We start from the raw sequence: 12,854 nt of genomic DNA on the forward strand, positions 1-12,854 counted from the left end.
GCATGGAGGCCTTGCTGTCAAAATCCTGTGGCTCAGAAGCAAGTCAGCTCACAGGGGGCAGCTCCAGGCAGCCAGGCCCTCCCACATTGAGGGCTGGCACCCAGTGGGTCACTTTTCCCAGCCAGACCTTCCCTCCATCTGTCCGTCAGCCTGGCCCGGAGGGATGCTGACCTGGTTTTAAATCCACCCTCCCGTAAAAACTCATGCATGTAAAATGTTTATCACCGAGCACAGAAGGATGAAAAGGAGTGACCTGGACACTGAACTCCTGTGTTAGGCCAGCTCTCACCTCGGGTGCCTGGCACTGTCACATGTTTCCAGCCCTCTTGGAACCCTGACACTTCACCACAGCTTGTCTCAGGCCCTTTACTGGTTCCTGATTCACTCTACATGTTCACATACATCTCTGCAATTTTATTCTCCCTGAACCTCTGTTTGCAAAAGTAATCATCTACTCATTCATTCATCCATCAGTTAACGACTGGGTGCTAGAGACAGCTCCATACCTGGAGCTAACACTCTACCAAGGGGTGAGGCAGGCAATCAATCAATAAAAATAAGGCAGACCAAATGAAAACAGCCATGGAGAAAAATGAAGCCACAGAGAGAACTGGAGTCAAAATTTTAAGTATGAGAGTCAAGGCAGATACCCCTCAGATGGTGAACTATGGGCAAAAGCCAGAGGGAGAGGAGATACAGGCTGGCAGGATTGGAAAGCAGTGTTCCCCTCTAGGAGTGCAGTCAGGAGGAGCCCAGAGAGTGTCTCAGGGTGCAGAGGAGGCCCAGGGAAGAAGTACCTAAGGCCTGCTGGGCTCCTCCCCAGGGGGTATCATGTGAGGGCTGGACGTGCCTGCACTGCTCTCGCTGATATTGGTGAACAGGCAGCAGATGGGAGCAGGGCGATGAGTTAAGGAAGCCACCACCATCACCAGGGAGAAAGAGGAAGGCCTGCACCACCCCAATACTTGTTATCATTAAGTTGTGTTTGTTTCCCTTTGGGGATTATTGGCAACAAAAATCTCCCACTGTCAGCATGTGGGATCTACTCTGCATCAAGACCCACACATGTTCACACAGCCTCCATGACTTTGTCCTGCCAGGAATACCCTTCTAGCCCATCTCAAACGTCACACCACCATGGCTCCCACTCTGCTTCTGGTGACTCTTGGCAGGTGCCTATCCGATATGTCTGCCTGTCCCTCTTCTAAATGTGAGCTCCAGAGTACCAGTTCTGATTCCACACCATGGGGTCAACTTCAGAGGGAAACCACCTAAATAAACATTCTTGAGGCCAAGCCTCCAGCATGAGCTCCCTCGGGCACACTGCCCTCCATGAGAGATCTGCTTTCCCACAAAATGTGGCTGTGGCTTAGGGGTTGGAATGTGTTACCTCAAGTCTCCCATCCTGGACTGTGAATGATGAGGTGACAAAGTATCCAGTGCTCAACGCACCCAGGCCAGCAGCCTGCTGAGTAATTAGGGCTGAAGCAGCTAATTCAGAGTATGGGCCAGGGCTTCATGGGTGAAAATTCAATGATAGGGAGGGATGACTTGGGGGTAGAGGCGGTGGAGGTGTTACAGCACTTTCTGAATAGATCAAAGGTTTAAATAATTGTTTGACTTAAAAACAAAGGCTGACAAAGAGCTTGAAGCAGCCAGCTTCTGGCAAACGCTCCTACCTTCCAATGTTTCTCTAAAAGGAACCCATTCTACAGCCCCCTTAACTGTGTTACCTAAAGTCAAAGAAAATGAGACCTAAGGGTTTCTACTGTTCCATGACAAGTATACATATAACAGTACTGCCCCCATTACTTTGAAAGTGATAAAACAGAGGCTATGATGACTTAGGATAAGAAACACCCAGAACAGTCTGTTTGTGCTTCAATTCTGCCCACTGGGCCACTGACATTTGCTTATTCTCAGTTGGCATCTCAGTTTTAGGGAGGACCATGACATTGCAGGAGTTGACAGAGCCCACAGCATCACTGATGTCACTTGAAATTTGCTGAATCCTTTTCCACTGACCCAGGAGAGGCCATGTGGTGGGCTGAGTGGGGAGACCTGATATGGAAGTCAGGGGCCCAATCTCCAGTGACCCAGACAGCTGCCTTCTGTATGAGCCTGGGTGAGTCTCTTCCTTCTCTGAGTCCCAGCTTCCTCATCTGGAAAGTGAAGAAGGGACTGAGGAGCCCCCAAAGCCTCTCGCAGTTGCAGCTGTCCACAAGTCAGGCCAAAGACAGGGTTTTTCATAAGGCAGGTTTTTCTAAGGCAAGGATGATTTGTGCTGACAGGGAGTGCCTCAAAATGAACCAATCTGTAAATATCACTATTGCTAATATTGTTTCTTAAGGCTTTGAAGGCAGGGCAAGGCCTGCATACTGAAAATGGAATGCTGGGCCTGGCAGATGACTAGGGACTGTCCTACTACGGTGTTGAGGGAATGTGGGAATTCCCTGAGTGCTCAACCACCGGAAGCGCACTCCAGGCCCTACCACTCTGAGGCTGGGAGGCAGCTGGAAGGCAAGAGCAGGCCACAGAAAATCCCACAGCCCGCCCTCCCTCCAGTCAGCCTGACGATGCCAGAAGAAAAATAAAATCAGCCCCCCGACCTGTGGTGGCTGGAATGGGAGGCTGGCTCTGCTCGGAAGGAAGAGCAGTGAGGTGATGTCTGACTTTTGTTCTATATCATAAATAAGTTATTAATCCAGGGCAGACAGTGAGGCACAGCCGTGGTAGGCGAAACTCTGAAACATCAGACAGTCCAGAGGACTGGAAAACCACCCAGGACCCAGATCCTGGAAGTCCTCAGACAGAGGTCCAGACAGGATGGGCCTTCTGTGAAGCGAGAAGAGCACCAGCATGGACAACCTGGCTCTGGAAGCCATCCCTCTGTGGATCCTGCCTCAGTTTCTGCCTTCATTCCAAGACAGCAAGAACAATAATAATAAAAGCCACAGCATATAGTTCTAGACTCTATGGCAGCACTTGAACTTCATCAAAACTAGAAGGCAGGGACACCTACTTCATAGATATGGAAATTAAAGCTCAGAAAGGTAAAGTCTGTAGGGTCAGGGTGGACAAACAATTGTAAATGGCTGCGACAATCCCTCCAGGCCCTGTAGGCACCCCTATTTGCAATGCCACTTTGTCGCTCTCCCCTTTGATAGGTGAAGTCCATTGCCCCATTCTCAGGAAATCTAATCTGGCTTGCTCTGACCAAATAGGATGCAGTGAAGCAACATTATACAACCTCCAAGATTAGACCTTTGGGTCTAATTTTAGACCAAGATCAGATGCTTCCACCTTTGCCCCCTTGGGGTGCTACTCTAAGGCTGCCATGAAAGAAGCCAGCCTTGTCTCCCAGAGCAGGAGCATCCACACAAGGAGAACGCAGCCACCAGCCCAGCTCTCTGGGCATGTGACTGAGGCCACTTAGATCTTGCGGAGGAACCACTGCTTCCCAGAAGGCCCTTTATTTGTTGGTTTAAGTTCCGCAGTTCTCGGCTGGCTTGTCCCTCAGCAGTGGGTAAGGATTGGAGATGCTCAGTTTCCCCACACTGCCTAGGAATCCTGTGTTCCCACCTCCCAGAGCTGCCCCTGCCTCCGGCCACCAGACCCCACACCCCCAGTCAGGGAGCGGCCGAGAAGACACGCTCACCCTAGAAAGGACTGCAGGTCACCTTCCACCTGAAACCCGCGGTCTACACAGTAGATGGGGTCACAAGTTCTCTTTCTCTCCTAAGAAACAATTTTTTGGTCTCTAAGCATAAATTCTAAAAAATGGATGCAAAGTTTCTCAAAGAACTGGGTTATCTGAATAGCAAATGCCATAAACCAGGTCTCCCCATCAGAGAGGGCGTGAGTCCTAGAGACAGAAGCTCGCTAGTGAAGGGAGTGCAGGGGACAGAGAGACAGCCGGGTTTCACCTCGCACACCATCTTAGGATGTGACCGCATAGGACACACAGCACGCACAGCTGACCTGTGATGTCTGCCAGGTGCAGGAGGGCAAACAGGGGTTCGAGTGTCACATCTGTCATGGCTGACCTAGAGGCAGATGGAGAATTCAGCCATGAACTAATGACCAGGCTGCTGGAACTCCTCACCAAACTGGGATGAGGGGGACACAAATATGAGCTTTCTGCCACCTTTGAAAGCCAGCCCTCTACATGCCTTCCCCAGCCAGCTCACCAGCACCCACCAACAGCCTGCCCTGTGGCAGGACCCATGCTGGGGTCACAGGGACGAACAAGTGACCAATCTCAGGAACCAGTGGGAAGATTATAGGCAAGAATACAAAGTGGGGCAAAAGCAAACTTCAACCTGAAAAGAACCGGGAGGCCTGGGTGGGGTTGACACCTGGTAGGCCTGCCCAGCAGAAGGCTTAGAAACCACTATAGGATGTCAAGCTGACAAATGGAGAGCTCTGAACTTCCCCCTCTTTCCCACCACCACCCACTCAGACCCAACTCTATAAAGTACTGTGCTCATAAGCCCTTTGCAGATATAACAGCTCTATGAAGTGACTACTATTATAATCCCCACTTTACAGATGAGAAAACAGAGATGTGATCATTGCCCAAGGCCACAAGGCATGCAAAAGGCAGGGTTAGGATTGCAACCCAAGCCATCTGGTTCTAAGTATTCCCACTCTCATCTCTTGCATTTACTGCAATCCACAACCTCCACCTAACATTCCTGCTCTATTGCGTCCATACATTGTCCTAAAAAAAAAAATAGAACACTCTATTTTAAAATCCACAGCTCTGATTCTCCTAAAAACACTCAAAGGGGGCCTCCCCAGTGGCGCAGGGGTAAAAGACAGCACTATCAAGCTATTGCCAGCCACTGCAGCACGAGTTCGATCCCAGGCCAGCTAGGGAGCAACACTCTTGGCACAGCAGACCTCTCCTGGGGAGAGCCCGCTGCTCTCTTCAGCAGTGTTATTTCAGTCAATCTACCTGTTCTGCTCCCCACTCTCTCTGGTAAATCCTCTCACCCCCCACACCTCTGGTCTACACCCCAGTTCTTGTGTGCATCAATAAATAAATCTTAACAAAAAAAAAAAAAAATCACTCAAAGACCTGAGATGCCAGATTGGCATTCCCTTTACACAGGCATGTCCTCTCCAGTTTGCTACAATCACCCTTCCCGCTACTATACCTGGCCGGCTGCTCCTTCTCAAGTTACTCCCTGCTGCTGCAGGCATCTGAAATCCCATGCACCATGAGCCCAGCCCAGTACTCAGAAATATGCAAAAATTTAAGACAGAAAGTCCCTGATTTCTGAGGTCAGGTGGTTGAGATGGGGATGCCTCTGGCAGAGGCACCTGTGGATCTGTGGACAGCATGAACAAAGGCTGGGAGGCTGAAAGTGAGGCTGGAACACTATCCTGGCTGGGGTAGGGTGAACTGCACACAGGAGCCACCATAGAGACTGGAGAGGTGTAGCAAGGAGGTGATGCCTATACCAATGTGGGGCCCGACACTGCCTGCCCCTCCCAGGCTCTCAGCAAAGACGTGTGAGGACAAATGGCCTACAGGCAAAGATGTTAGGGATAGGCCAGCTGGTGGTTGGGTGAGGGCCCTGCTGAAACTCTAGCCTCACACTCCAATCCCCAGGGTAGGGTGGACAGCAGGGAGGGGCTACAGGGGATGCTTCCCAAAAAGTTGTCAGGACAGCCCATACTCACCCCAGCCAGAAAGGTATAGCCCCTAGGACAAGACAGTGTTGGCATAAAGACAACAATGAGCCACAGGCAAATCTGCTTCACCAGCATGCAGCTGGGAAGATTAGCATCTTCCCCAAACTAATGTAACTCCTGCTTAGCAACCTCCCATGTCTCCCTACAGCCACAGGGATAGGATACGTCTGTGCTCCATGGTGAGGCAGAGTTTCCAAACTACATGTTCACCACTCCCCTCTCCCATGGAGAGCCAGCGTGACTTGCCATTTCCTGAATCCTGCAAAAAACAAGATTTCTTTCCATGTAGAATGCCTATCTCTTGGCTTAAACAACTCCTATTAATGCTTTAAAACCCTGTCCAAATGTCCCCTCCCATAGGAAGCCTTCACTGAGCACCCCTCCATCTCAGTACTTACCTCCAGGCCACTGACTGAGCACATTATGCCTCCTTGCTTTCCCACAAAACACTGAAGTTTCGTGAGGTCTGTTGTTTCCCACTGTCTGCTGTGCGCATCAGTCTTCTTTCAACTGAGGGTTTCTGGAGTACAGGGAGAGGGCTGAGTTTCATCCCTGCATCCCTGGGACCCACTCAAGGGCCAAGCTCTGGGCAAGAGGCCCACTGATTGTTTATGGAATCCTCTAGTAGGCACCTCTCAGTATCTCCCATCCCAGTCCCAGATGGCATCTGGAGTTACTGCAGGCCAGTTGGGATCTCCACACTACCAAGCATTTTGACCTTGGTATGGCTGTCATCTGACCTTACAAGGTCAGCAAGCACCATTCAGTCCACTCTGCAGAGAAGCTGCCACAGCAGAGGGGAGTCAGAATCTGGCCAAACTGGGGAGCAGAGATGGCCTCGGACTCACAGCAGAGAACACTGATAATCTACGTACCGTTGCGACACCAGGGACTCTCACGATGTTTGTAGCATTTTTCACTATTAACAAGAATTGTAACTACTATAGGAATTACTGTTAAAATGTAATAAAAATTACAATTAATAGTCACTAAAATAATCTCTATTTTAAGGCTTCAATGTACGCTAGACCCTGCACTTTTTGACATTATCTTATCTAATCCTCTGAACCACCCTATAAACAGCTGTTCTTCTCCCATCCTTAGAGATGAGGAGTCCATGCACAGAGAAATTGAGAACTTATTCAAAGTCACACAGCTAGTCTGCACCAGTGTGAAGAGACTCCACCCTCCCACCACCCTGCTCTCTCCCATAATCACCACTAACAATGCCTGTCTCGGGTTTTTTCTAGGCCAGGAACTTATGTAACAACCTCATTGAAATATGATTTACGTGCCATACAATTCACCCATTTAGAGTTCAGAATTTAAGGGTTTTTAGTATAAGCACAAAACTGTGCAACCACTACCGCAATCAATTTTACAAGGTTTCATCACTCCCTAAAGACATCTGAACCAACCCCTACCCTACCCCTACTATAATCCCATTTTAAAGACAGGACTGAGGCTCAGAGAGCTTCTGTGACTTGTGCCACAATTGCAGGGGTAAGAAGCAGGGCTGGGAAATAGCCTTCCTGCCCCCTCCCCACACTGCCTGCCAGGGGTCTACTCAGTGTAACCCACTAAACATGCACCATCTGCAAAGGGTGGAAAATGGAACCATGTGGTGACAAATCTTACACATACAGCTGCTTCCATGCCAGTCCCATGACTCACAGGGACACTGAAGGCAGAGGGACAGTCCACACAGCCAAACTCCCATCACCCCAGTGCAGACGCAGCAAGGCCCAGGTCTCAGGGCAACAGAGATGGCAACAAGAGAGGCTGGCTGGCAGTACTGGTTCTGGAGGGGCACAGCCCCACAGAAAAGCAGGGAACCCACTCTGCTGACCCCAATCCTGTACCCCACAGACCCTCCAGGACCCACAAAGAACTGCCCCCACCACATTCTTCCATGTTCCTCCCAGGAATTCAGAGCCACAATCACCAACAGAGGGTGTTTCTGCACCTGGCCCCCAACTGGGCCTCCTAAGATAACATAGGTCCTCCCTGCCGCACCAGGCCCTCAGAGGTTGGGGATCACTGAGCTTGCCAGGATTTCTGCATTGACTGGTGAAGCTCCCTAAGTTGGGCTCTGAAGAGTGGTCCCTGGATTGCTGCTGTTGCCCAGGCACATTCCCAACCTGGGACTCTGACAGCTGCCTCTACCTTCAGAGGAAACACTTTGCAGGTAGAACTGAGCCTCTCCACATCCCTTATGTCCTTCCCCCAAATATCCTTAAGTTGCTAGGATCAGTTGTTCTCTCTGCTGGCCAGCTTAGCATTTTCCTTCATGTTTATAATGTTTGAACAGTCTTGCCACCTCCTCCAGGGAGCCTTCCTAGATGCCCTAACCAAAATAAATTAGTCATGCCTTTTGCTGTTGAATCATTCAAGATTATTTGTTTGCTTTCAAGTGTGGATCCCCATTAGTCCGCAGGGGCCCTGGTTTCCTCATTCCTGGGTCCCTCCCTACTCCCTCTCCAGAATGTGACATACCAGGCCCTCCAGAAGAGCAGATAGGAAGATAAGTCCCTTCCCTCACCTTTAGGCATTGATTAATCACAGTGCATAGGACTTTCCCAGTGTCTATCCCAGAGACCTATAGGTGAGTGACTGGGATAGAAGTGGAAAGGGGTAGCAGTCACGGACTGCATTCCAGTTAGTAATGAGGATCAAGCCATGGTATCAAGCTGAGATACCATGCTTCCCACAGAGCAGATAAGATGCCAAAGGGCTGCAAGACTGGCTGCACAACAGAGGGAGGGGCTCGTTCAAGATCACCTTACCACTGGAAGGATGCTCAGCCATGAGTGTCGCACTCAGGACTGGTGTCTTCCCTCTCTGCACTTGCAGCCTAGCCCAGGCCTGTCATGGAGCAGGCCCCTGACCTGACCAAGATGGAGGAGTCAACTATAGGTTTACAGGTGTCTCATTTCAAACTTCTCCAGCAAGGCCTGCCCCATCATGCCACAGCTGAAGGGGCTCTGAGCTCATCCGTTCCAGCCTTGGGGAATTAGGTAAGAGAAGCTCCAAGAAAGAAGGTAGCTGCTCATGGTCACACAATCCAGACTCTTTCCAGACAGCAAACCGCCCCATCCCCACCCTCTCCACCCTCTACTTCCCTCAGGGTTCAAACAAGGCCCACCTACCTAGCACATCTTCTGGGGCCCCCTTCCAGCCCCTTCTAGTATTGTGCTCCCTCAGTCATTTGCGTAAGCTTTTCCCTCCACTTGGAATCCACTCCCACGCTCTGGTCCCAGCAAATTTCTACTTATCCTTCCATGCCCAATTCAAATGTCAACCTTCTCTGACACCAAAGATAACAATCACCCCGATTTATTGAGTACCTAGCCCCACTGTGTTCTGGAAAAGCAACAAGTTAATGTTGAAACTTCCAGTGGGGTCTCCCCTGGTTAGCAATCAAGTTCCTCAAGGACCCCTAAAGCAGTGCACTAACAACACCTGTGACACACCCATATAAAGGGGGCAAGGTACACTGCCCTGGTATACTTGTAAGGTATACTGTCCTGGACTCATAGAAGCTACCTGTGTTATCTTCAGACCACCCCCATGACTCAGTTTCCTCATCTAGACAATGAGCAAAGGCAGTGGATGTGCCTGGGCCTTGGGAAGGACTCGCTTCTGCAGCTGTTACTGTTTGAGTCACTTTCATTTTCTTCCATCTCCCTGGGGGTCTTTCCTGTGACCAGTGCTCTGTGTACCATTTTTTTGAATGAATGATTTTGGCATCTGAAATGTTAAAAAAGATGTGATTGAGATCCAGAGACCACATGTAGAACTGAATCTCTTTAGAAAAGCTGCACTGTGGTCTTTTGGTCCAAATGGGGGCTCAACGGGGTCACTGTGAAATAGCCCCTCTCTCATGTGGACACAGGGCAGTTTTCAGGAGTGAGTTGGAAGAGAGGAGAGTCCTGCTTTGGGCTGCATTCCTGTCAGAGGCCTAGACAGGGATGCCTTAAAGATTAGGCTCTGGAAATAGCCAAGGGCACAGGAGTGGCCTGGTGGTTAGGGTCACAAGAGGAGGCCCAGCCCAAGGCTCAGCCCCAGTGAGGTCCATTTCTGTCCCTCACTAAAGACAGAGGGACCCAAGCAAGCCACTCCCTGGAGCCTCCATTCTGCCACAGAACAGGCCTCTGGAGCCCATCCATGGACAGCCTCTGAGAACAGATCTGGCCTCTGTAAATGTTACACAAAGTGAACGGCTGTCTGCCAGGGAGCATCAGCTGCAGCCCCTCTCTGGACAAATAAGAACAGCAAAGCCCAGAGATGGGGAGTGACTCACCCAGATCTTACAAGTGATGAGAACGTTTACTTAGAAGCCACGTCGATAAGAGTCGGCAATGCCTGCCCCAGCCCACTGCGAAGGCCCCACTCCCAACAAGCAGAGTGCACCTTGTTACCGTGTATCCTGCCCTGTATGGCCATGTGAGCTGCTTCAGGGAGTGCTGGGTCGGGTACCTATGTGGCCCTAGTCCCCCACCATCTAACAATCAGTAACCATTTGTTAACAGGCTGCCGCACTGGCTTGATGACAAAGTTTCCAGGGTGAAAAGAGGGTGGAACGTTACTTCTTAAAGGTGACAATCAGCCATATAGACCTTTGTTCAGATTTCCAGTGTCCATTTATGGAGGTTGTCAATGAAGAGGGAGACCCAGCCCTGCCCCTGAATAGCTTACATTCTATGTGGTCTTGGCTTTAGGAGTTTACCGTGTGATTCAGGCAAGTCTGGTTTGCACCAGCGCTTTCCTCTCTCTGTCTTTTCTCCATCTGCATGGACACCGCATCGTGGGTGTTTTCATGCATCACTTCAGATTTTCAACCAAAATGTGTGGCCACAGTAGAGACCGAGCCAGTAGGTTGACCAAGGGCTCCCGCTGCACAGAACTGCTAAGCCAGGGCAAGCAGGGAGCCAAGATTCAACTGGAGTCAGCACAGGTCCCAGCCTTCTCCCGCTGCCCTTCCAAGCTGGTTTTCTCAATGTCTTACAGTCCAGGTGACTGCAGCGCATGCTCACCTTTGACGCCTCAACCAGGCCTCTCAAGGGGGGCCCTCTTGCCTCCAACGGGCCAAAAGTTCATTTTCAGAAAGCAAGAAATCTACTGTTTCTCTATAAAGCACAGGTATACACAGTATATAACAGATTCCAGCATATCTGTGGTGTTAAGGGAAAATGTCTATAAAGATTTCTTCAGGGACTAATAATGAAAGAAAGATCAAGGGCCTCCCCGGTGGTGCAGCAGGTTGAGTGCAGCGCTGTGAAGTTGTCCGTAGCCTCTGCAGCGCGGGTTCAATTCCTGGCCAGCCAGGGAGATACCCACATGGTGCAGCAGACCTCTCCTGTCTCACCCGCTGCTCCCCTCAGCAGTGTATTTCATCAGTCTGCCTGTTCTGCTCCCCCCTCTGTCTCTGGTGAATCCTCTCATGCTCCCACGCGTCTGGCCTGTACCCCAGCTTTTGTATAAATAAATAAATCTTCGAAAAAAAAAAAGAAAGAAAGATCGAGAGAAACACTGGCCCAGATAAAGGCAGCTATGATATTCAGCAGGAAAACACCTCCCAAGAAGACACTAAGTGCTCCTAGCGCTGCCAGTAAGGAAAGAGCCAGCTCGGGTTCTCCCCCACCTTATCCCTCTCTTACAGCGGAGGGGCAGATGGGGCAAGCAGGAACCCAGGACACATCAGCTCCTACCTGATGTTGCCGACAAAGTTGACACTACCAGCAGAGCACCCATGGGGGCCCTGGGTTGCCACTGGCTGACGAGGGTCTGACGCCGCGGATGGCACACAAGGGGAAGGAGACACTGCCTGAATTGAGAGTTAGGAAGGGAAGCCACCCTTGACTCTCTGGGCCAACACTTAGAATCAACTACCAGGGGTACCCCAAGTGCCTGAGGGGCTGGGCGGGGGGACAAGTCCTAGGGAAGGGAACAGACAGAACAGAGTGCCAGAAAAGAGCAAGCTGACTTTTGGGCCAGAGACAATCGGGGACAAGGAAGGAAAAGAAGCAGTAAGAAGACCAATGGCGGCTCATGCTCACAGAGCCTTGCCCCAGTGCCAGGCAGCTGCCAACCCCACCACACGCCTACCCTCTGGGGCAGCCCAGAGCCTCAGCAGCAGCATGTCAACTCATGTCTCCCTGGAGCACTGCAGATGCCTCAGCAACTGAAGTGTGCTGGGCACGTGGGACCTGAGCAGTTGATAGATGCAAGTGAATAAATCCTGCTTCACACACAGGGAAAGAACCAGAGAAGGCAAGTAAAAGTAATCTGAAGCCTCAGGGTAAGTGAGAAGTACAGCCAGGATTCAACCCCAGCATGACCCACCTTCCTCATCCCTGCTTATATCTAGGTTCGAGATTCCTGCCAGGTAAGATGCAGTCCTGGGAGCCCACAGATGAGGGGGATATATAAGATAAGGCACCCTCCTAACTCAGCAGCTTCACCCTGACAGACTTGAACCTGGTGGCAAGGGAGCATGAGGGGCTCACTCCGGAAGGCAGTGCAGCCCCTGACTGGGCTCAGACTGTACACTGGGCCTTGCAGGAAGCCAAGGAGACAATCACATCGACCTGGCTGAGGCAGCTGGTGACTGGGAAGGCGGGGGGTGCAGCCTGATGAAAGGCTTGTTCCTTACCAATCCATCGCAGTTGCTGATGGCGACAGTCGCCCTCGGCATGCCCGTGATACTCCCGGTATAGACACACTCCTGCCACAAGGGCTGCCGGAACAGCTCCTGAAAATCCTCCTGCCACTCCACCGAGGCTCCGGGCACCACCAGCCTCCGATTGGGCTGCAGGCGCAAGTGCAATTCCTCTCCAAAAACAGTAACATTGAAGTACAGGAAGGAGCGCCCTGCATGGCTTGGCTGCAGGGTGGCTCCTTCAGGGTGCAGGGGGCTGCGGGCCACACGGAGGTGACTGGAGTGTGATGGCGATGCCGGTGGCCCATCCGCTGCCATGCTGCCCGTGAAGGCTGCCGCTGGCCCAGACACCACATGGGAAAGGAAGCGTCCCTGGAAATCTGTGCTGCAGGGCACTGTCACACCATAGTCACTGAGCTTTCGGGAGAAGGACAGCTCTGTTGGAAGTAAACAAAGAGTTACTTCAGTAGTGTTTGTGCAGAGGTAAGGG

General features: G+C 51.1%; 1 protein-coding gene across 2 annotated transcripts in view; it reads right to left on the bottom strand.

Annotated features, from left to right (window-relative positions):
* The window catches only part of ADAMTS14 (ADAM metallopeptidase with thrombospondin type 1 motif 14), a 71,305-nt gene that overhangs the window by 56,555 nt on the left and 1,896 nt on the right, over positions 1-12,854 (bottom strand). For both annotated transcript variants that reach the window (XM_037495698.2, XM_037495697.2), the window contains exon 2: positions 12,359-12,801. In XM_037495698.2, the coding sequence (XP_037351595.1) occupies positions 12,359-12,801 (443 nt within the window). The remainder of the gene's footprint in view (positions 1-12,358; positions 12,802-12,854) is intronic.

Source organism: Talpa occidentalis, unplaced genomic scaffold (genome assembly GCF_014898055.3).
Source record: "Talpa occidentalis isolate TD23 unplaced genomic scaffold, MPIMG_talOcc4v2.1 talOcc4.8, whole genome shotgun sequence".
Lineage (NCBI taxonomy): Eukaryota > Metazoa > Chordata > Mammalia > Eulipotyphla > Talpidae > Talpa > Talpa occidentalis.